This window comes from Elgaria multicarinata, chromosome 4, assembly GCF_023053635.1.
Source record: "Elgaria multicarinata webbii isolate HBS135686 ecotype San Diego chromosome 4, rElgMul1.1.pri, whole genome shotgun sequence".
NCBI lineage: Eukaryota > Metazoa > Chordata > Lepidosauria > Squamata > Anguidae > Elgaria > Elgaria multicarinata.
Window position 1 is genome coordinate 97582618 of NC_086174.1, and position 25572 is coordinate 97608189.

Here is a 25572-nt window from a genome sequence, read left to right on the forward strand (position 1 = left end):
GAAGATGTATAGACAGCCCCCTAGTTCCCACTTGGCCATGAAGATCACTGGGTGACTTTGAGCTAGTCACTGACTCTCAACCCAACCTATCTCAGAGGGTTGTTGTTGTGAGGATAATATGGAGAGAAGAGGAACCATGTAAGCCACCTTGGGTTCCTTGCAATATTTATACTATATTTAGTATTATACATTTAGTATAAATGTAATACTAAATAAACAGCAAATTTCTCACTGTTGCACTATGGGGAGAAGTCTTCCAATTGTTAATCCGCTCCTTTCCACCCTCCACCCCAATTGTTAGTCATAAATCTGGGTTATTGTCTCGCAAGATACTTGCTGTTCTTCTGACTTTGGGCTCTGTCCATCAAGCGCTGATGCTACCTCTGTTCTCAATTTGTTTAAATGGTGTTTGTGTCAGAGCCCTATTGAATTTCAAGGCTGGAGATTGCGCAGCAGCTGTGCGCAATGTGTTCACACTGTCTTCAGTGTAACACTCTGCAGAATTCCGCATTTAATTCATGTCATTATTTAGAGTGCCATCAGCAACTTTTAATTACAACAGGCAGCCATATAAGAGCACTGCACTTAACAGAGAATGTGTCTAAACACTTTAAAACTAAAAGGGTGTGGGGAAAAACATGCATCTGTTTTTTTTTTAATTTTAAATTGTGACAGCATGACTGTGGCACAAGAAGGAGTGTGATCGCAGCACTGCCAGTTTTGCTTTGGCAAATTAGCTAAGTAGCTTTGCGTTGGTAGCATTTCACACCTTTAAATTCTTAATATGCATTGCTAAATATATTTCATCACAGTTTGCTAATTAATGTTCTATGAAAATTACAGCTGCTAATTTTTGTGGATGACATGGCTCATTTCAAAGTGGTAATAAGTTGCATCTGCAGTGGTGTGATGACAGTTTATAAATTCTGGCTATACGTGCACTATTTAGAGCTATAGTGGGTTCATTAAAGACCACATTTTGTGTATAAGAAAACTTGTAAGCTTTCTGCTGCTCCTTGTCTGGTCGCAGTATACTGTCATGGTGGTCTGCGCCTAGTTCTTTCATGGCTAACACATTCAACTTTCCCCACATCAGACAACCAGTAGCTGGAGACAGGGAAATGTGTTGATCTCTGTCTTGGATGTGATTTGACACACAGTGCTAGACTATATACTTGGACTTCTGGTCCATGCTTATGTTTACTTATTATTTATTTATTTATTTATTACATTTTTATACCACCCAATAGCCTGGGTGGTTCACAAAAATTTTTGTGAACTCTGGGCGGTTCACAAAAATTAAAACCACAATAAAACAATTTTTTATTGTCACTATTTTTTCTCATTTTAGCAGGCAAACCAATAAAAAATTGAACTTGATCTTATTTGAATCCCTCTAAGAGATGTGTCTGATGCTACATGGGGGTGGGGAGAATAAATGTCTGCTCTTCACCCTCTCCCCATCTCCATATTGTCCCACATAAAACTTCAGTATCTACTAATGCCTTCTAAACATCTAAGATCCTCCTCAGCGTGCCTACTCTGAGGGAGGCTTGGAAGATGGCAACAAAGGAGAGGGCCTTCTCCGTGGTGTCCCTGCAATTTTGGAATGATCTCCCAGATGAGGCCTGCCTGGCACCAGCATTGTTATCTTCTTGGTGCCAGGTCAAGACTTTTCTCTTTTCCCAGGCATTTAGCAGAATACAATGAGTTTTAGTTCATCCTGGATTTGTCTTGTGGTTTTGGCTGATTGATCAAAGTTGTTTTTGGATATCTGTTGTCTCTGTGTGTACTGCCTCTGTGCGTTTTTTAAAAATGTGTTTAACTTTTTCATATTGGCCCGTTCAGAAGACACGTTAGACCAGGGTTTTAAACACGGTGAATAAGGCTTTTTGCCTTGTTCACCATGGTTAAAGCTGTCTTCTGAACAGGGCCATTGTATTTTAATGTTTTTAATCTTTGTAAACCACCCAGATAGCTTCAGCTATGGGGTGGAATAGAAATGTGATGACGATGATGATGATGATGATGATGATGCATCTACTTCATTAAACTTTTGCATTGAATAAGGAAGGTTATCACAGTGGTACAGCACATATTTTGCATGCAGATGTTTCAGATTCAGTCTTTAATATCTCCAGGCAAAGCTAGGAAAGACTCCTGTCTGAAGCCCTGGAAAGCTGCTGCCAATCAGTGTAGATAGTACTGAGTTACATGAATCAGTGATCCAACTCAGTATAAAGCAGCTTCCTGTGTTCTCTGTTATTTCGGTGGTGGTGAAGGTGTAGTGGGAAATGCATTTGCTCGCTTTCCCCCCTGCCCCCTATTCTACGTTGGAGGTGCGAGACATATTCTGAATGATCCACATCCAACCTCCACAAACCAGATAATGCTAAACATCATTGGTCTCCTGGTTGAAGTTCCGACTGGTGCTTCAGCCTGAACTGCCTTTGATGCACATTTTTAGGCCATCGTTGCTGTTTGTTTTACTACTGCCTCAGCAAATTCAGGGATGGCAGGGGGAGACATGTGGCCCGTGGGTCAAGTCTTGCTCACCCCTGCTTTAAACGATTTCTGGAATCCTTCCTAAGCACAAATGCAGCAATAGCTGTAACACCCCCTTATAGGCAGTGAGCAAGGCTGGCCAAAGGTAGGAGGTGAAGATGGCACCCCCTGCCCATTCCGTTTACAAAAGCTGGGTGGACTGGCAGTGGACTTCCTTCAATACTGACAATGGGGCATGAGTCATCATAGCTTACGGGGCACGAGGCAGGCTGTGTAGCCCACAAATCTCTCCTCCAACACCTTGCTGCTGCCTTCCAACAACTGCTTCTGGAGGCGACAGCTTCACTTTGCCTAATGGTACAGCCGGCCCTGGAGGTTATCTGTCCTAGGGCTAAAGACGGTAACAGAACAGTGATGGCCCTCGATATATGGAGGGATGTATTTGGTAAGTGGACCAAAGCAGGATGTTTCTTCCCCGCCCCCCGGCCATTTGCCATAAATAAGTTGTGTTGCAGCATCCATAAACATTTCTTAATATTAGGCCGTGTGATGTACCAAAGACCATGGCCAAGAAATTTAGTAAATTTCTTTGGTTAAAAAAGAAAGAAAGAAGAATGCTTGTACTTTTTGGTATATATTCATTCAAAGCAGGTAAAATACCGTGTTAGAGTTGTAGCTTTTATGATCATAGTGAATAAATTATTTAACCAGTATAAACCACTTTCAAGTGCAACAAAAATAATTCATTCTAAAACAGCTGTTAATAAACATAAACCTTATTTTCTCCCTATAAGTTATACAAGAGTTTACCTGAATTATTAACATCTAAATCTGCAGCTTCTGGAAAGTACTGAAGCTTGATTGAAATTGTTTGCTTCATTCTATTTACAAGGTAGTTCACAAATGTGAAGTTCTACAGTAAGCCCTATTTTAATGGATATTAGTTAGCTTTTCCATTTACAGAAAGAGGAAGGTAATGTTTTCACATGTCCTTGAAACCTTAGATTTATTACTTCCAGGGCAGTGATTTATCACTTCTACTATATGGATGCAAATACACAACAAATAACTTCTCTTAAATCTCAACAGTAAGTGCCAGGCAGTGAACACCTAGGAAATTATTCTGAATTTCTGGAGGATGTGATTACATTCTATAGTATTAATACAGAAATGTCAATGCTTTAAGAAGTTAGTGGACATAATCAGCCTTTACACACATGAACCCAAAACCTCACTCCAGTCCAGGGTCCAAAGGATATGTGGCAGTGGGAGAGCATTTTCTGCTACAGTGGTGAGAGTGTGCCAGCCTTACTGCTTTCTTGGAACTTATTTTTATTTGATTTGATTTGTAATATTTATATACCACTGAATATAATAGAATATCTCAGTGGTTCACTTGCCAGCCTATAGACCAGGGCCATGGCTGTTAATATGCTCTGTTGAGAGGTACAGAAGGATTTCTTGTGCCCTGCCATGGCCATCTGAGTGAGTCTGTGCATGATACATGAATAATGTTTGAGGTACGCAAAGTTCTCTGGGCTGGATTCAAGTGCTGGTGGTGTTTAAATTAAGTGGTGAACAAAAACGCCAAAAGGCAAGGGGTGGAACCAGGAGTTGTGTGTCAGAAAGGATTTATTATTGCCAATGCGTTTCGGACTAATTCAACTCCTTCATCAAGGCAATTCTTATAACAATGTAAAATCACTTATCTCCTGAGTGATGGTGTCCTATGCATGGTGAATTGCAGAGGAATGTTGAGCTTGGTTGGGTGTGGGGAGGGGAAATGGTCTGATTAGAATTCCATTGTTGAGGTGTGGGGGTCTTACTGGAATTCTGGTGAAAAATCCCCTTTCCTTCCAAAGCTGCCATTTGCCACACACAGACACAGACAGCTGAAAGAATATCTCAGTGTCATGTCTACTTTAGCCATCAGTAGTCTAGCACTATAGTCTACTAAAATGGATCTCACCAGCCGAGTGATTTCAGGATAATAGGCTTAGCTTCATTAGCTTTCAGATTTGGTCTTAACATCTCCACATGTACTGAAGAACAAACAAGAAAACCCAATAACACTATGGCTTCTTTTTCTCTCTCTGTCAGATGCTAGTGACCACTCCGGAAAAATGGGATGTAGTGACTAGGAAGAGTGTTGGAGATGTTGCCCTCTCCCAGCTCGTGAAACTCCTGATTCTTGATGAAGTACACCTGCTACATGAAGATAGAGGACCTGTGCTAGAAAGTTTAGTAGCGCGCACCTTACGGCAGGTATGTGCAGCCCCCTTTTGAAGCAAACATTTTAAGTCAGAGAATTATCAGGGAGAAATCAAATGATTACAGTTCGTCCCTCCATTGTGCCTAATCTATCTCTATTCAGTTGACAGTAAAGAGCGCAACAAGAAAGGTAATGTGTTTTCATCTCTCTCTCTCTCTCTCTCTCTCTCTCTCTCTCTCTCTCTCTCTCTCTCTCTCTCGGGAAGGGGTTAGTGAGCAGAAAGAGCCCAACATCTCATATGAAATGAAAAGGACATGTGAAGTATATGCATTTATAGTTATTTGTTTCTGAATTGTTTTCTGATGAAAAAGTAACTTATTCATACATGTATTTGATTCATGCATAAATTTTGCTTTGATTGGATGTGATTGAAGAGTGTACGATTAATCCAGACTTAGCCATTGTGGTGTTCTCTCATTACTCTGGGCTCTGAGCCACAAAGCTCATCCTATATTAAATATATTGAGGGCCTCTCAAATATGGCAGTCGCACTGGAGAGTCAGAGATTTTGTAAGAAGAGGCTTGATATATAGTAGCGGGTAGATCTAGGATCTTTCTGTTTTGGTGATGTGAATCAAATGAGTAACAATTCTGGAATATGCACAGAATTCTTGAAATGTGACACCTTAAAAAACTTTATACAAAAAAAAAGTCTCTGCCCTGTGGTGGACTCTGTCGTAAATCTGAACCAGATACTTGATTGCCATCTTAGAGTTAGATAACTTTATTTTAAAATAGTGATTTCTGTAAAACAGGCAGAAATCTCAAAGTGATGCAATACACAACAGTAAAATAAGTGCACCTCTAAAATTTCAAATGTAATTAATTATGACAAAAGATCGTTGATTTATTCTCAGACCAAAAATTGGGAGTCCTGGGTGCATTTTTTTTTTTAGAAGATTACACATTTCTCGCTTTTAATCAATAACCTATGATCGGTCACGTCATAGGTTGTGAGTATGACATGCGAAGCTGGAGTACTAGGTTGCTGAGGGAGCGAATATAGTTTGTTGTTGGTTTAACTGCTGGGTTGCTTAAAGCTTGCCTTTTGAGTGGTGACCAGAAATAGCATAACAACATCATGCCTGCAAGACTTACTACACTGTGTTTAGGTTCTTTGATTTCATACTTGAAAAGGAGTGTAGAACCCTCAGAATGTGTTGGGACCCTTCAGAATTTGTAAATGTCACTTGAAAACACACACACACACACATAAATGTAATTCCTCATTAGATACAACACATGTGTGAAAACCCTGGAGTTGAGGGAGATGTTATTTCCAAAATAAAGGTAGATAAAGCAGTGCTTAAAATTTTAAGCAGTTGTAGATAATCCAAATGAAAAGAATGAAAAAGCTGTTTAAATATTGGGAAAGTGGCTCTGGTGTAAGCTATTAAGGAGCTCTATTGTGAGTTAAAGGGGGGGTATAGGAGAAGAGTTCTTTGGGGGATTAGATAGGATCACCAAGCCCACCAGGTGGTTGAGTGTCTGATAGCTGTCTTTGGTGGGGGTTCTTTGCTGAGCTCAGATTTTGGGCCCTTCAACTCGAGGGTCAAGTTACAAATACCTTCCAGGGTAAAAGCTTTGTATTGGAATTGCTGATGTGACTTTAAGTAAGAGTATAAAAGCATGACTGCACATTATGCGCTTTGTGAATTTTTAAAAGTTGCTTTTACAAGTTATTTAAATTGAATTGACAAAAACTTTTTAGTGGAAAAAGGCTTTGAGCTTTGCTCGTATGCCATGGATACAACATCAAAAGACTCCTCTGAAACTAATTTGTACCTTTGATGTCTAAAGTTGTGCATTCCTGAAAATAACACGGATGTAAAACGAAAATGCTTAAACGTTTAAAATTGGAAGTGGGGTGGGGGACCCAGCAACCACATAGTTCAATAATATCCACTTAGCAAATGAGTGCAGTTGAAATGTTTCCTTTTGGCTCCAAGACAAATACTGCAGTGTCTCTGGTCATCACTTGGCTGTTGCATTAAGAGTTGCCTTTTTTATTATAGATATTTGTTTAAATTAGTGATGGAAGAGATTCATCCATTTGTTCCAAGCTCTGATGGACAAATCTGGGAGAATACTCTTTAGCTTTGTAATGAGACCGCTATCCCCTTCTCCCCACTCTGTTCCCAAAATCTGTTCTTGCAAAGGGGGAAGAGTGGAGGAGGGCTTGCAGCAGTGATAAAAATGAAGGCCTTCATCACTAAGGTGTTCAGGCCCTCGTTTCATTACTCACACATCTTTAAGGCAGTGGATGCCCCTAAGCATGCTCAGAATGATCCATTGTTACTATGCAGGGTGGAGTATGTAGTTTCCAAGGCCTCTCAGCTACTTGAAGCTTCAGGATGAGGCCTCTATTGCTGCTGGGGGGTTGGGGGCAGAGCTTGCCGAATATCTCCCCTTGCAAGGCTGAGCTTTGGGAAAGGGAGTGACAGTGGGTGAGAGCTCGCTCTGAGCAAGCCCTTCATGAGTAGGCTCAAAGTTTAGGAGGGATTGGGATTGGTTCATAATGGGGCAGTGCTTTTTGATGAGGAAGTTTATTTCTAAATTCTAAATTTTTAATTTTGGCACAATCAGTAGTTGTAGCAAGCAACAGGGCACCTTGGGAGATGCAAACCACATCTTGGAACAGTCATATATTGCTCATATCAGCAGTTTTGTTGGGAATATGAGGCACTCAGCATTCCATTAGAACCCAGGGGCATGTAAGTCAACAGCAAGCTTACCCATTATCCCCAAACATCTAGTGACTACAGACCAAGCAGCTTTTGGCTAGGACGGTTATAGGTTGAGTCTTCATGGATCTGGGTACATTAACAGAGGGTACCTTGGGACATGAAAGCAGTTAGAAGAAAGTGGGTAAGTACCACTCTTAAGTTCAGATCATAAGAGTTTTAAGTAGACCTATCCCATCAAAGGAGTCAGGTTAGGCATCTATTTGCCTTGCTACCAAGAGGGAGCACTACAGAATCTCATGCTTGTGGTGTCCATATAATCCATAGTAATTTATAAAATCATATTGAGAAAAAGGAGAACTTTGAGGCAAAGAATATTTGAAGGCATGGAACACGGTAGGTTTCTTTCAACACATTTCTTCATCAGTTCCTTCTTACTCAGAAAGCTCTTAAGGAGGAGGAGACCACAGAAGAAAGAACCTCTACTCAGCCCAAACAGGATGGAGTTGTAATCTCCTGGGGCCATCCAGGGTATCTACAGTTCTGGATGAAGAGTTTCCTTTTGACTGCCCAGTTGATTCCACCAAATAAGAGGCATGGGGAGACCAAGCAATTCTCCAAACCCAGGAAAAACACATACTACATCACAACAAATGAATCATGGAACGTGCATACATGCACAAACACAGGCAAAATACCCCTTTACTGTCCACTATACCCTTTAGCCACGCTGCGATGCTCCCTACCACCCTCAGGTTTTGTTTTTTAAGGTTAAAGGAAAATGTAACAATCAGAGACATAGGAAGCCTTTGAGCTTGCATTGTGCTTAAATTGGTCCAAAATTAGTTGACAAAAATATGTATTGGCATAGTTCTTTGCATTCTATCCTGTATTGACAGTTATCTGTGGTATGATCTCTCTCTAACACACATCAGCACAAAATAAGAGATTTGGTTGTGTTTTTTTAGTTGTCAGGTGTGAAAGCAGTCTCAAAAAAATTAAATGGATGTTCATCCATCACAAAATAGTACAGAATTACAGGGTGTTTCATGTTGTGTGCAATTAGCTAGGCAGGATGTGTGGGGTGTGGTTTTTGTTTGAGAGTATTATTAATAGAGGCTTGTGAGGCTGGAGTATTTTAAACATCAGGATCATTTGTCAGAATTAGCCCATGTATAGCATTGCTCTGTTGCCTAGTTACAAATGCATTTTGTTCTGAATAGTTAAGGCACATATAGTTTCATTTTAATGCATGGCGTCTATGCAAATTATGCTTGTATTTTTGTGTCTTTACATTTTTGTACCTAAAGATGTGTGTGAAACTAAGCATTAAATATCACTGAATGACTATATAATAATAACCTTACTAAATATTTATGAAAAAAGAAATGTTATAGAAATGCTTAGAAGTGTAGGCCCATGGAAGTGTGTGGGGTCTTAGAGATGATTCCCCCAGCCCTTATCAATTGTTTTTAAGAAGAGGTATTAAGCAGGGGGTGGGTTGACAGTGGTTCTTGCAGGACAGTGGACTAAAATAGCTCAGCCTGCCTTTTATGAACATAGCTTAAAGAGCACCCTCACTCTTAAGTGACTGTCTCCATTCACTTCTTGGGTGGGGGAAAGTTACAAAGTGTTCCTGCCTATTAGAGAGGCAACCTTTGGAAACCATGGCTGGGGGGAAACAGTGGGGAAAAGAACGTTTAGGGGGGAAGTGGCAGGTGGGAAATGCAGACAAAAGATGAGTTAGGTAGTGCAGATTGCTCACCCTGCCCTGCCCTGATGCTTTGCAGAAGGGATAAAGCCCTGGGAGTTCTGAAATGTGATTTGGCCCATGTAACATGTACTTCAGGCCCATGTGTGTGCTGCTTTCCATCCAGTGGCAGTCTGTATGCGCTGTCACTCTTAGCACCCTGCTTAGCATATTAAACATGCTTGGTTGGTGGAAAACAAAGGCCACTCCTATTTGGGAGTGGGGTGGAATTAGAATGGGAATTTCTTCTGAGTCTTAGTTTTCAATGTCAGTCCCATAATAACATAAGTTTCATCCAGCTTCCCCCAATCTGCTGCTCTCCAGATGCGCCGAACTGCAACTTTTCCTCCTTCGTTGGGAACGACGGTTGTTGCAGTCCAACCCATCTGCAGGGCACCAGATTGGGGAAAGCCGAGACAGAGGAACAAGACTTGCTGTAGCCCTTATAGCTTTCGAGAAAATGTGTTTGAAGCTGCTGCAAGTTGCTGTGATTGCTTACATGTCGCGTGCTCCTTGTAGGGTGTGACACAGCCACAGATATGTGCAGGAGCATGCCCTGAAAGATGTGCAAGAATAACAAAGAGTTTAGTGCCAAAGCATGTGCAGAGTGAGACTCATTCACCACCAACAGTTGCAGCCTGGAGCAAGGATCCCAGGCAGATAGCACCTCCTTTTTGAGAGAGAGAGAGAGAGAGAGAGACCACTACCTAAATTCAAGCACTCCCCCATGTCTTCCCCTAATTGAAGTGCCCTAGATGAGAATTTTGCCCCTCCCGTGCCATGATAAAGCCAACAAATGAAAGGAACTTTACTATATCAGCCACCTCTTTCTCCCTGCATTCATAGACAGGCCTCCTGCTCTGCTTGCATTTCCCTTTCCTCCACCGCAACCTAGGGGTTTTCTCTTGGCGACAAGAGGTATTATCCAGTGGTAGATGGAAAAACTTGAACAATGATGTCAGACTCTTGATTTCCAATAGGAGGGGGTTTCAGTCTCCCTGCAGGGCCTGATCTACATTGCTGCTTTATAGCATTACTGAAGTGCACTGACAACGGTTGGGGCACATTACACATTCCATACACTGCTTTCATAGTGTTGTTTCCTATTTTTTATTCTTGCATCATCCAAAATACTGCAACAAATGTCACTGTGAGGTATAAATGCACAAAAGGAATATAGCGTTAACCATGATGCGATCGTAATTATTTGACACAAGGTGTAGCTCTTCCCCCACAATGACGTTTTACAGCCAACTTTGAAGTTTTTAAAGAAAATTATAACAGAGCAATTCTATATTTCCCCCCTATAACTGATGACAGTGATGGTTCATAACATACTGAATATTGAAAGCCCCGCTTGAGTGTCTGGCCAATGTTTGTTAACATAAACTGTATAAAAATGATTAAGGCCAGCTTCAGTGGTCCTAAAACTGGCAATTTATGATCCTAGGTTTTTGAGATGAAATTTGCTCACACCAGAGAAAAGCTATGTTTTAAAATATATTTTCAATAAAAATAACGTTTCATTGCAATTTTGAAAACATAGAATGGGGATTAACAACCTAATAATGTTAATGTTTGTAATTCTAGTTAATAATGAAAACAGTCCAATTTTCAGTGAATATCTACGTCTTTCTTCACATACACTGACAAATTGTGGACCATATCCTCTGGAACCATTCTTTTATTGTAGTTATATTCCCCACTCCACCACATCACCATCACGCACGTGTTGGCAGCTATAATCTCCTGAAGGAATGATTCCCTTAAAATAACTTAATGGTGGTATTTTTACATCAAGAGAGATTAAAATTATCCAGCCATGTCTCAATTAACCTTATAATCTGTGTTCATAATCCTCCCCCCCCCCATGCAATTATAATAAAGTCAGCATCAACATTGTAGCATTGCCAACTATTGTGTTAATGTGGTATCAAATACCGCTGGCCCTGAAATTTAAGAAAGTGTTCTTTAAAATATGAACTAGTGATGATCATCAAAATATTTTTCCAGGTTCTTAACACAGATTATAAATAGATTACAAACTTAGAAAGATGATGCGCCCTTTTAAGACCTGCAGAAAGCTACTTTAGTTGTTCAGAAAATGAAAACTTCACTCAATTTCCCCCCTAAAGTCTAGAAGCAAGAGTAGGTGTCACTGAAAAGCATTTTTGACACAGCCATAAAAACTGCCTACGCTCCTCCTTTCTTTTTCATGCACTAGTTTTCAGTAATTGCAGAAATGATATGGTGCCCATATTTCCTCACACTGTTACAGTTACCTGTCAATTAGATACACCTATAAATCATGACAGGATTGCTCTTTGACTCAAATCCGTTTCAGTGTTACCGTCATAATGTGGAACAGTGTAGTCTTCAGACTACTTGGTGTACAAATTAAATTGCTCGTTTTTAATCAAAAGCAAGTCTTGTCAGTCCTTATTTCTTAGAAGTAGAACTGTTCCCACAAGGCTTATCCTACTAAGATTCCTGAAGTAATTCTTTGCCTTTATTTTATTCTATCTATTCATCAACTCCAATACCACTTTTCCAGTAGTTCAAAAAGCTTTACATTGTTTTTTAATGCATTAAGAAGAAGACGAAATTACAGTATCAACACATCACTGCAGATTTAAAACAGTTACAGATAACTGCTTTCTCAACTGAAAACAAAATGGAAGAGGTAGGCCTGCCAACCCATTTGAAAAGATAATAAAGCTATTGTCGTGATTCCAAGCCTCCCACCGAAATGTGAAACAACAAAGATGTTTGCTGTGCAATCCACAAAATCTTTATTCAGTAAAAAGTACCTCTTCAAACCTGATAGCCTCCAAGCTTAATTAGCTTAACAGAACAAGGCAGTTGATTATAAACTAAATGGATGATATCCTGCTGTTCGCAACAGGCGTTTACTGGACACCTCCTTCAGGGAGGGTCCACATGATATAACTTCTGTCGTGCAGCTAGTCTGGTGGACTGCCTCCCACCTCCTCTCAACTCCGCCCACTTGACTGTGGCAGACTCTGTGATCTGTCAATTCCGGTGCTCCCTCCCACTCCGACAAAGACAGAGTTCCCAGGCGTGAGGAGGAAGATAATCTCTGAGTTTGGATCTCCTGTTTATATAAGATCCTGGGAAGATTCCTCCTTGACTCCTGGAGAGTCTTGGAGAATTTCCTCCCCCACCCATCTTAGCTGCCTGCCTTCTAAGGGTCCAAGTTCAATTCACAATCTGAGACTAAACCAGGTAGCCCAAGGCTCGTCTTGACAGGCATAGCTTTCCGAATGTCTTCAGGGAAGAGGTTCTACAATTTGGGAGCAATCGCAGAGGGACCTTGGCTCCTGGCCATTACTTATTAGACTTAAGTTGCAGAGTTTGCTCAGATAAGGGGTGGTCTTCAAGTTTAAGGGTCCCCATCCATGCAAAGCGTTAAAACTTAAATCAGCACCTTGAATTGGGCTTGGAAGTTAAATTGGCAACTAATGTAAGTGGCATGGAACTGACTGAATATATGCCCTCTCCTCAGCACCTACCAGAAGACATAGAGCAATATTTTGTAGTGGTTAAAGTTTCTGTGTCCTCTCAGGGGCAGCCCTGTGCACAATGCATTGCAGTAATCAACCCTGAAAGTTACAGAAGCATGAATCAACATACCAAGATCTGATCTGTCAGAGAAAAACACATCCTTATTAGCCAAAGGTGAAGAAGCCGCCCTTAGCAATAACTCCTATCTGCTTCTTAAGAATATGTGCTGGATTTAGAAGCACCCACCACCACCCCAGTCCTTATCTGATAATGTCAGATAAGGACGGGTGGGGGCGGGCGCTTCTGAATCATCAATCACAGGCAGGCTTGTCCCCTCCAAACCGTATCCATTTCTACCAGCATCACTTTGGTTTTATCTGTATTCTATTTTAATGTGTTCTTCCCCATCCATTTGACCCCAGCTTCCGAATGTTGGTTCACGACAGCAAGAACTGCTCCCGAGTGCTTTGTTAAAGACATGGAGAGGATAAACTAGTCAATACCAAGTTTGCATAGAATTGTGAGCGCATCTGAATTTAAAATATCCGTGCTCTGCTTCATTGATTTAACATTGGTAGCACTTTCTCATATCAGTTTTGTTCATGCTGTATTAGTCCTGAACTCAGTCATCTTGGAAGATATTACTGTAAGAATCCTCCCCCTTAAGCACACTGACTTCAGCAACAATTCTTAGGGCCTACTCTTTGAGAGCATGGTGTGTAAACCAGAGGCAGACAGTAGATCTAAATCTTCTGGTAGTTTTCTTGGGATTTGCAATAGATTTGGCACTTTTTGATTCCCAATTGTTTAACAAAGGCAACAATTAAAAGGGATTTTCTTCTTTCTGAATTAGGACGTTCAAATGAAGAAAGTTTGAAGGAAAACCAGTAGTAGATTTTTGTGTTATATGACTGTGAGCTCTGTTCATGTTCCAAAAGCAAATTCCTGAGCTAAGCTTGATATAGGCCAACACATCTGGAGGGCCATGAATTACCTACCCCTGGCTTGGAGGAACTTTGTTCCTTAATTTTCAGTATATAGCCACCCCTTAGCCTCTAATTTGCACATGGCTCTAGTTGGGAGACCTTGGGGATTTTAATTTAAGAAAGAACAGGTAAAAGGGGAAAATAGGTCCTGCAAGCTTGAATCTGTCCCGTCCTCTTATACACACAGTGCAAAATATTAGGATCAATTACCAGGTATTTTCTATTTATATGGATTTTTTAAATATAGTTAAATTAATATTAGCTGTTTAGTCTGTATAGTCTTTAACAAAATTGCAATCATGTAATAGTATTTTCTTTTTGTTTTCTTTTACAGGTTGAATCTACGCAAAGTATGATTAGGATCTTGGGCCTTTCAGCCACATTACCTAATTACCTTGATGTTGCAACATTTCTGCATGTTAATCCCTACATTGGACTATTTTATTTTGATGGCCGTTTTCGGCCTGTTCCACTTGGGCAGACATTTATAGGGATCAAAACAACCAATAAGGTATTTTTTAAAATAAAAGGTTTGAAAGGTGATGTTGAGGGAATTGTTCTTTAAAACATGTTTAAACTTTATTTTCCTCATTTATCCGAACCTTCTCTCCAATATTTTCCTGCCTAACTGGAACCATGCCTCCTCTTTATTGCCTACCTCAGTGTTAAATTCAGATTATAAACTATTTTGGCTTAGCAAACTATTCGAAGTGTTGCATATGTTGATGGTGTATAAATAAGTAAATCAATAATATCATTTATTTCATTTACTGAACTTTCAAACCACCCAATAACCAAGATTTTCTGGGCGATGTACAGTATATTAAAACAAAAGTAAAAACATTACACTGAAAAATAAAAATGGTGTAGAATAAGATCATGGTAAAACCAGCAGCAACGAATAAAACCAATATTATATCATTAAAACCAGCAGCAGAATAAGCTGCTAGAAGTAATAATGGCTAGTATTTAGCATGTGTATATTGCTTTATAGTTTTTCAAAGTAATTCGCTTTGAAAATGATTCACTGAGGCAAAGTGATCCAGTGATTGAGTGAATATTGTCTCAGTAATTCTTGTGACAAGCTACAAGATTAGGTCAGTATGGCCCCCATATTCTATATGTGTGTTGGCAGGGAGGGCTGTGGCTTCCCCATAGCTACCTAGTGAGTCCTTTGCTGAGTTGAGATTTGAATTTGGGACTTAACCTGCAATCTTAAACGTCCTTGCTAAGGAGTATGTGACACAGTAGAACATAATTCTGAACAAACATGCCTAGGTTTACACTGTGCCATACCAGTTACTGGAGAGATGGTTGAATTACTGCTTTGGGGTTTATGCAGCAGTGTGTAAATGAGATGTGGTGCACTTTTGCCATTTTTTTCAGCACTTTTGCCTAACTTGCAAATCTGCCTAGTTACACACTGGTACAGCAACATAGAATGGTCTCTATAAGAGGAGATACATAGCATCTCTTTTTCCAGATTGATTACCCTTGTAGTTTTTTTCTTGCTTAAACTTGGATTTGAGCATTGCTAGACGGGGTTGAGTTCCCCTTCCCCCCTCATTATTGTATGTTTTGCCATGATAACAGAGATGACAGCTCCAATTTTATTTCTTTGCTAGTGAGTTATTTATGCACTGCAATCAACTATCCTTGTAGTAATGATGTGCTTTTCACAGAGTACCAGTTCTGACTTTGAATTCCCTGGCTTCAGCTTAAGGAAGCTGCTGCTTTTCCCTGCTTAAAATTGCAGTAGAGTTAGTTATGCTACAGAGTGATCAGGAATTATGCAATTGTAATATAATTAGAGAGTGAGTGGCAGACTACTTATCTCAAGCTGTGTTCTATCAATGTACAAGCCTCAAGAGGCTATTAAAGATTGCACCAAAAGCTTGTAAATAAAGTTTAGGCTTTTCCAGGTAAGTTGATGCTTTCCCCCTTTACTTTTATTCAAGAGCCACATATAAAGCTCCAGAAGGCAGCACCAGTATATTTAGAGCAGTAGTTTTCTTTCTGGAAAGATTAAGGAGTTGGAGGCAACATCAAGTGAGAATGTGGCACTAAGAACATCCACACACAATATTTTGAACCCAATGATCTCATTCCACTGACAGAACTGTTTCCATCAGCAGAACTGGAAGGGGGCAATGCCCTCACGGCCCCAATCTCACACCCTCTGTTCTAGAGGACTGGGAAGAGAGTAACTTGAGATAACCTTGCAGTTTAATTGACAGGTCAGGCCCTGAGTGGTGTACAACAACCTGGATGTGTTGTCCAGAGGCACTAGATCGCGTATTACAGCTGAGAGATTGGATTGAAGTGAAAGAGTAGCATACAAACAACCCTGCTGTGTTATTTATTGCTCTTATCTCCACATTGGAGATGAGAGAAGAGTATAACATTATCCCTGCACTGCAGTCCACTTTTACACTCCTATTGCAGGTAGATGGGATGTATGAAGAAAGAGTAGCACACAGTTTGCACATAACTGCAACCAACGGGCTGTTTAAATCATGGGTTGTCGTGCATAAAAGGAAGCAAGTGAACGTGCTGCCTCTGGCATGCTCATCAATTCCACTTTCAATTAACCCTTTTTGTAGGTTGGTAGTGTGATGTCCAAGCCCAGCCACTTTGGATTGTTTAGGGCTTAAACAATCCAGAGGTAAACCCTATGATTTGTTGTTGGGTTAACTTCTAAACGACCCAGAGTAGCCTGGTTTGGGCATCATGCTAACAACCTATGAAAGGGTGATTGTAAGTTGTTAATTGAAAGCAGGACTGAGGAGTGTGTCATTAGTGTGCTCTCTTGGTCCTGCTCATCCCCGCCATTCATAGGCTAAATAACCTACAAATTGGCACTATGTGTGAACTGGGTCTACCATAGAGCAGCCCACTGGTAATATTGCAGCCCAGAGGTGGGCTTACTTAAATTGCCCTCTCATACCTCTTCCCAGGCCAAGACGTCTCCTGTTCCATTAACTTGTATGCAGACTGGTAGCACTTTTTAAATGTCTGAAGATCTTTTGAAAATGCACATGAAGTAAGACCCCAAGAGACTCTTGCCATTAATCACAACTTTTTTCCCTCAAGCCCCTCAGCCACAGGCTCAGGTAACATACGTCGAGGAACATAATACTAAATAGACCAAATAACTTTGTTTGATACAATAAACTTCTTGGTATGATTTTATATGTTTAACTTGCTTAGGTTTGAAGTTAATATATGTAGAATTCTATGTATTTCTACAGCATCTCAATGAAATAGAAATGAATAATACTTTGAAAATTATGTTTGCATTCATCAAGCATTATTAATACTGAATAACTTTTAAAAATGTATGCCATGATAAAGATGTAGTGCAGTAATGGAAAAAATATGATATTATAATAAAGAAACTGTATTGTGTTGTTCAGGTACAGCAGATGAATAATATGGATGAAGTTTGTTATGAAAATGTCTTGAAGCAAGTAACAGCTGGACATCAGGTATGCTTTGTTTATTGGCTTTTAGTTAGAACCTGTTTGTGAATAATATCAATAAGGATTTATTCTTTGCTTGAACAAACACTTTGATTTCCCTCTGTTTCATTTGGAAACTAGCTGACTCAGCCTTCTGAGGTTTTCAGAAGCAACAAACAGATTTTTAAAAGAAAATTTCATGTAAGGAAGCCTAAAGAGTCAAATACTATAGAATGCAAAGTGCAGGAGCCTGTAGAATTTCTTAAAACTTGCTATTTGCCCTTTTTGGAATTACTGAAACACTGAACTGAATGGGGTCCATTGGGTTCATTACCAGAGAAATGTCATGAGTGATGAATGGGTGCAAATGGTTTCATTTTCGTATTCCATTCCTTCTCATTGGTCACTTATTCAGGTGTGTGAGCAGCCATTTTTACAAGAGTGGCTTCCACTGATGCAATTTCTAGGAGTCTGAAAAAATGGAAATTGGCTCCACTGCTGTTCAGGTGACAGTAAAAAAGAAGAAGAGAGAGAGAGATGTAAAAACCAAATGAATGTGATATAAATAAATGTTTTTAACAGCAAAAATGAATTGAATAAGCATACAATTTTCCTTGCCCACCCCTACTTTCCATGTATGAAAAGGGTAGGTGAGGAGGGTGAGTAGCGTATGCCAAGACAACCCTATGTCTTTTCTTCCTGTTGTAAATCTAGTTGATGAGCTAACTTACATTTTCAAGCTAAAAACTCTTGGAAGGTTCTAATCTTTAAAGAGCAATCCCTTGTATGTTTACTCAGTAGCAAGTCTCACTGTGCTCTCAGGAAAGAGTACCTGAGTTTGCGGCCTTAGGGCAAAATCCAGTTTGTGACAGTGGATTCCTGCTTGTGCAATGGATGTTCCCTCTTCTACTCCCCACTGCAGCGTCCTCCTTCCTCCCCCAGATCTGCTCTGGAGGGTTCTCTAACCCTCCAGGGGAAGAGGGAATCTGTCCTTTCCTCTTTCCACTGATAGAAGCTCTTCTGTCGGAGTGGAGGATTCATTGCATATGACCCTTAGTGCAGATCCATAACAGGAACTGTTTTAGAATAGTTAGTAAAATTATGCCAGGTGCATCTTAGACTTTTTATTTTATTTTCTCCTGTTAGCTATACGAACACACACACACACACACACACATCCATGGTAGCAATAAAGCTGCTTCTAGATATTTTAATACAGCATCATTTATACACACTCCTTTTTAAAAGCTGATTTCTTTCTATATGCCTGGCAAGTTGCTAAATCCATCCTCTATTTGTTTGCTGTTTCTAATAAAGAATGTGTCCCTTCCCCCGAAATACATTTTGTAGTGAATGATGTATTATGTGTGGCTTAGGACTTCTGAGTAAAGAGATGCATTATTACAGAAATAAAGCCTTTATAATCCATTTTTTGTGAACCGCCCAGAGAGCTTCTGCTATTGGGTGGCATAAAAATGCAATAAATAAATAAATAAATCCAATTTGCTTTCTCTTAAAAATGGTATGCATGTATCCTAAACATTGATAAATACTATATTTTAGAAAATTCCATGCAATCACTTCGGCAGCTGTTCAGTCAGAATTCCTTATGGGAAAACATGATAACTTGCCCCTTTTAAAAAGTTTTTTTTAAATAAATAAATGCATCTGCATTACATCAGTCCTTCAGGGACTGTACTGGTTCCATATTGCATTCAGGACACAGTTTATATGTGCAAAATAAGGTAGTTATGATTCTTGAAGAACGTAATACAGACACAATGCACTAATGTGAATTAAAATACTAAGTAGTGAGAACAAATAAATTAAAAGAAACTCAAATTAAGCAGCTGTAAGAAAAGGTAAGCCTTTGCTTGTAGATATCTATTTCCCATCTTTAGAATTCCCTTCTACTTGAGGTATGTCAAAGCCCAAGACTTTTGATGTGTTGGGGGAGCATAGTGGCTTGCAATGAGCACGTTTATTTTAGTGACATGTTTTCATTATATTTTGATGGTATTTAGTGGCATATTGGGGTGTGTGTTCTCGACACTACTGATTCCATCCAATGTCATGTGGGCGGACTTCTCCTGCCTCTCCCATCCCCACGCCCATGCAACCCCGAAATCTGCTCTGGAATGTAAATGTCCACCAACACTCTGGAGCAGATTTGGGGAACAAGCAGGGGGCTGTAGTGGGGAGGGGGAATCGATTCCGCCACCTGTCGTCATCCCCCCCCCCCCCCGGGTTGGTAGATGGACACAGTTGGATGCAATCCTATTTATCTGCCTTTTCCTCTCAGAAATAGTGGGTTATAATTTCTAATAAAAAGTTAATTGCTGCCCTTTAACAGTTGCTCTAGATCAGTTAGGTATATTTATCGCTGTACTCTGTTCTCCTTTTGTGTCTCTTCACTTGCAGTTATAATTATACATACAAGCCATGCTTGTCTTAATTTGTTTAGACTTTGTGTCCACCCTATCATTAAGGCGTGTGATGAATTATAATATTTCAAATAATAGTTGAAGCTGCCTTGCCAGATGATTGGGCCATCTGTCTCAGTATTGTCTATTTTTACTGTCAATGACTCCCCAAGGTAGTTCTTTACTATACAATGGAACTGGCCACATAGCCATTTTATCTCTTCCCTGACTTGCAATTTAGAATGAAAAAGGTATTAACTTCATATAATGTAGCCAACTAGACATTGCAGACCCCAGCCCTTTTTAGAAGTAGGTGTGGCTTTATTACTTAGGTTAGCCACTTTTGTTGTAAGTGGGATACCTGCAGATGGTCTCGTTCTCTCTCTCTGGCTCTTTCTGCATTCCTTTTAAGCAGTAATTACTCTTTTGTTTTTCTTTTTTTTTGGAAATGATCCTTTCTATCGTTCCAAGCATTCTTCTTCCTCTTTACTAATGTTTAAAACATAGGAATGGGACACTGGAAAAGAATTAATACTGACATTGGAAAGAAAGGAAAGGATTAAGAAAATCTAGGACAAGTGAACTAAAATAGTTTATATGAATAAATGCATAATTCCAGTTGGAGCAAAGCTTGGTCAACAACATTTTCTGGTGCCCAGTCACATTGTATCAAGCAAAGATTGTGATGATGGAGGACTTCAGATGCAAACGGGATGTTCTAATCTGTCAAAATGAAAAATATTAGTCCAATGTGAGATAGGTCATCCATCCTTTAAATTATTGTCTGGAAAATCTGGTTGTAGAAATGGTAGCACTGATGAATTTATAAACCAATAAATTGGTTATCCCACTCATACTCTTACCCAAGGATACAGAGTGTACTTACTCCATGCTACTTAGTTTTCAGTCTCCGTAGTTGGAAACGTAATATAGCAATCTCTTTGTCATGAAAAACCATTCATAAACTGTGTTTAGCCATAGAGAAATTGTATCAATTTTGCTAATGAGCTGTAATCCAGCAACTACCCTCTTTTTTGTTTAAGTATAATAACGTCATAATTTTCACTAATTGTGTAAACACTTCCAGTCAACATCTCAGTGGGGATTCTATGTAACTCAATTGTCTGAAGGTCACAGATATCTAGCTTACTAAGGGCCAAGCTAGATGTGATGTTAAGTATGTCTTTCCATTTAATGCATGTGTTTTGTTTTGTTTTGTTTTTAAATGCAAACAGCAGCTGCAGTAGTAAGGGAGAGAAGGTGATAATTATTAGAATGCAGCAGATGGGGAGGGGGAGTTTAACCCTATTCTCCTCAACTGCAGTTCTGCCAAAAATTGTTCATTTGAAGCTGCTATTTGCTTTGAACCATTAGGGAATTTCTTCCCAATGGAATAGCAGCTTCAAAGCATCTGCCGCAGTTCTGAAAATTATTACTTCCCATCTTCCCATGACTGCCACTTGCATTTTTAAAAAGCGTGTTAAACCAAAGACTAATTTAATGTCACATCTGGTTTGGCCCTAAAAGAGAAGTGGCATTGGAATCCAGTTGTGTCAGTGTAGTTCCACTGGCTTTACACCTCAGGTGGACCAAAAGAAGTAATAAAGCAGTGGGGAGGAGCAGAAATGTCACTTGAAGATGCCCCGAGGTGGTGATATTCTCTGGCAGAATCTATTTTATTGTCAGTTTGCCACTACCATAGATATCCAGAAATGTTAGGACTGCATTTGTGATGGCAGTGTGAGAATAGTATAAAGAATTTAGAGGTCCTTGTAGTTTTCTGTACTGGATTTAGTATTACCTACTTTCCTGTATTTACTATGGTTTATCCATAGGTTTTTGTGCAGCCCTTTTCTGTGATGCTCTTGAAACCTTATGAAATAGTATCTGTAGATTGCCCTTTACCTAGTTAGCTCTTCAAAGAACATAGCATCTTAACAACACATCACATACTATTATGCAATACACACTGGTTAGGCCCAGTCACTCTGCTTTAACACAAGTTGTAGTGCAATATTTGGTTGGTGCTGTATGTTGGTGTATTTTAAGAGATGTTATGTGTGTTGTTGTATTAAAGATTAAGGACAGTAGGAGGTACTTGTATTCTACACAGGCATGTGTTTCAACAGATGGAGGGAATCTTTTCATGTTGATTTTTCAACTGTCCTAGTCCGCAAGACTTCGAGCTCTTCCTTGCTACTGGGAAATTAAAAGTTGGCGAATCAGCTTTTAATTTTTATCCATCTGTTCAAACTAATGAGTTGTCTCGTTTGTAGGCTTCACTTTGAATTAATCTATGCAAGTGCGGTGATAACATTCTTCCCTGAGCCCCCTCCTCATCTGTTAGTTGCCAAAATAATAGATGTCTTAAGTCTTGTTGTGTGTTTCCCTCTTTTATTGGAACCTTGTAAAAAAAAAAGAAGTAATAAATAAATACACTTTTCTGTTACATAAAGAGTTAACTTTCCTGTAGTGTTTACTAAGGGTATAGGTTTCTCAGAAAAACTTAATGGGTGGTATAGAAATGTAATAAATAAATAAAACACTATCTACCTGCCTGCTCCATTAAGATTTCCATTCAAACATTTTTGGCTTCTGTTCTAACTGAAACATCAAAATTCTCACAAAAGTCTTGTATATGACATAGCTGCTGTTTTCTCTTCCCTTTCCAGATGGTTAACTGTTGTCCTCTCCCAATGATTATTTTAGTTTATCTGTTAGTTAAATCGTAATTATTGCTTTCTCTCTCTGGGAAGAATGGAAGAAGAGCGCCTTTGTTTTGTTTCTGTTTGTTCTGCTAGTAAGATAGTTGTTAGAACTCATTGTTTCCAAATCAAAGTTTTGGCTTTATGTTAAGTTCTTTCCGCCCTGACATTAGGTCTTGGGCAGAGAAAGGCAATGTGTCAGTGCTGTGGGTTGTGCCTGAGGGTATTTTTGAAAATTGGGGGGTGGCTGGGTACTGGTTTATTTTAAATTGACTAATATGGCACAGGTGGAGAGAAATGAGTTTGGAGAAAAATGTGGCACTTCTATCTTCTAATTGCTGTTTACCATTATGTTGTGAGTTCTCTAGATAGCAATACCCTATGTAAAGGTACCTTTCAAAGGGAGCTAGGCAAAGTGCTATGGTAATTTAGGATTGATCTACATGTGCAAAGGAAGGGGGAGGAGGCTTAAAATGGCAAATCAGTGTCAAGTCCTCCCACTCTGATGTGACATGATGCCATCATATTTGTGAGTTTCCCTGCCCCTTCCAGCAGCAACCAATGGTTTGGACCTGGAGTGGGAAAACATAGGGCCAAAGCAGACATTACTGTCAATCCATATCTAGCAGCTACATATTTTTTCATGTTTACTCTTAAAATCCTGCCTAACCTGTCACTAATGTATTGATTTGGATCAGACTTCCAGGGCCCACTCTAAATGAAAAATAAAAAATGTAGCTGCTAGATAGGTTTTGGCCCTCATATAGTAATGTCTGTTTTGATCCTCATACATTTGCGACACCATGGAATAAGTGTTGGTATTTGTTATTTATTTATTTATTTTTATTTATTTATTACATTTATATACCGCCCCACAGCCGAAGCTCTCTGGGCGGTTTACAACAGTTAAAAATGGTAAACATGGAAAGTGGATGGGAGGGAAAATGTCATCAGGGGTGTTATATCACATTAATCTAAGACAAAAGCATATTTCGCCTAGTCTGTTCTTCTATCGGTTAAGTGACCCTTTTTTGTCAGAGTTTGACACTTATCTTTAATTTTAGAGCATGTTTTAAGAATGTGTGTTAAAAACGGTGTGCTTCTTTACAAGAGAAAGCAGAATAGAAAATCTAAAAGTTAAACATCTGCATTGCAATATGATTCTCACATGTTTCCTAGAATAGAGCCAGCTTTCCACAACCTGGTATCTGCCAGATGTTTTTTACTTCAGCTCCCATCAGCCACAGCAGCCAGCATGATCGGTGGTTGTACGGATGCTGTGAATTGCAGTACAAAACATCTGGAGTTTTGGGGAAGACTGGCTAATTAATGCACAAGGATGCTTTTTACAGTGATGCTGAAGCAAGAGCAGGTTAAGAATGTCTGCCTTTGGTTACTCTATATATTACTGTGTGTTTTTCAGGAATAGATAGCGGTGGCAATGCTGAGTAGTGCCTTCTGTACTAATGATTACATTTTAGTTTTTGAACTGCTTGCAACTTCCTTAATTTCACACATGGATGTTTCCTTATTTATAAACTGCAGTGCATGCCCTCCTAGTTTTGTGCATGTTTTTTAAGGGGTTATTTTGATGCACAACTCTGTTTGTTCATATTTTAAGAGTGCACACTCAGAACCATTTGTCGAGAATTGCTTCTTATCAACAAGATGGCATAGGTTTTTAAATCAGTTACGTATTTCCATTAGGAATAGTCCCCAGAAGTGAAGAGGCACAAAAAATCTATCGGCTTTTTCAGCTGCGATACTGATTATATGTTCTCAAACCCAATTTCTTTCTTACACATATTCTTTATGCTTGCCAACTCATGTACACAACTCTCAGACCCTATTTAAACATTCAGCCTAATTGCTGATCACCCTGACCATAGTATTTTATCCTACTTCGCAATATTATTATTAATAATAACAACAACAACAACAGATCATGTTCCATTCTCTTTCTCAGCATTTTGTTTAACTCCTTTGCAGTTACCATTTATGAACTTTCCCCAATCCTCAAAACACCCACATCTTCTTGCTGTGAAAATGGCCCTTTTCCATTAGATAAGGGAGCAATAACAGTAGAGAATGCTTAGTGGTATGTGGCTGCACAATTGCCATGAATTACTTTACTATAATTATATCTAAGGCCTATATTTTAAAGATTTTAATTTAGAATTGCTGATAGGCCATTTTCTGCAATTGAAGGACTTTGTTACGGAAGCACAAACTGTCTTTGTGCCAACCTTGGATATAGCCAGCAGTGTTCAGCAAGATGGTGATCATGAGAGAATTTCTGCATCGATTTGTGGTGAGTCATTCTAGATTAGGTCTGCATCACTTAGAGCCCATCAAGCTGACGTGCTCTAAGTGTTTTAAGTAGGACTGGAGAGAGCAGGCTCAAATTCACTCACTGCAACCTGTCACTTTTTCTCAACCTACCCTACCCCGTAAGTTTAACGTGAAGATGAAATAGGAATGGCCTGGTGTATACTAAGCTTTGGGTAGAAAAGGCAAGGTACAAATTTGGTAAAAGTGGTTGTGGTGATAAAAAATATTATTAATTATAAGTGGAGTAAATCAATATATCTAGCCCTTGTTTCAAGGAGCTCATAGTAATTGTACATTGACTTCCTACCTGGTTTTTAGTTCAGGAGGTAGCATTTCTTAAGCATTTTAACTCTAATGCAGAGGTTAGCAACATTTTTTGAACTTGTGAGCATGTTTGGCAATTTGAAAGACTGTCCTGGCCGCCACCACAAAATGACTGCCATGGGAGGCGTGGCAAAGGACAAACAACCTGCCCAAAAGACAGAGTATAAGGCAAAGATGGGTTCTGAGCCTTGGTGCACCAAACAAGTCCTTTGAAGCCATCGTTTTCAGCACCAATAGAAATCTATTTCACAGTGGATCCCAGCTGTCAGTAAGAAAATCTGTTGTAGGGCCCCTTGGCAGGTACTAAGAAAGGGCTGGTTGGTTTCCATAGGCACCACATTGTGCATCCTTGCATTCATTTGTTAGTACCACTGACCCTGTTCAGATGACATGCTAAGCCATGGTGGTTAAGCATTTTGAGCTAAACATTATGGCTTAGTGTGTCGTGTCAGTCATGACTTAGCATGTCGTGTGAGCCATTCCTAGCCGTGGTGGCTATGTAGCCATGCTTTAAACACACTAACCATTTGCTGCAAAAGGTTTAGTAGCCTAACCATGGTTTAGCGTGTTGCCTGAGCAGGCCCAGTGACAGGCCTGTTGAATTTG

At 39.6% G+C, this 25572-nt stretch overlaps 1 protein-coding gene across 1 annotated transcript in view; it reads left to right on the plus strand.

The window, feature by feature from the left end:
• ASCC3 (activating signal cointegrator 1 complex subunit 3) overlaps window positions 1-25572 on the plus strand; it is a 255779-nt gene that overhangs the window by 91274 nt on the left and 138933 nt on the right. Inside the window, exons 11-13 of the mRNA XM_063124851.1 lie at window positions 4606-4770; window positions 14057-14233; window positions 17139-17210. Coding sequence (XP_062980921.1) covers window positions 4606-4770; window positions 14057-14233; window positions 17139-17210 — 414 coding nt within the window. The remainder of the gene's footprint in view (window positions 1-4605; window positions 4771-14056; window positions 14234-17138; window positions 17211-25572) is intronic.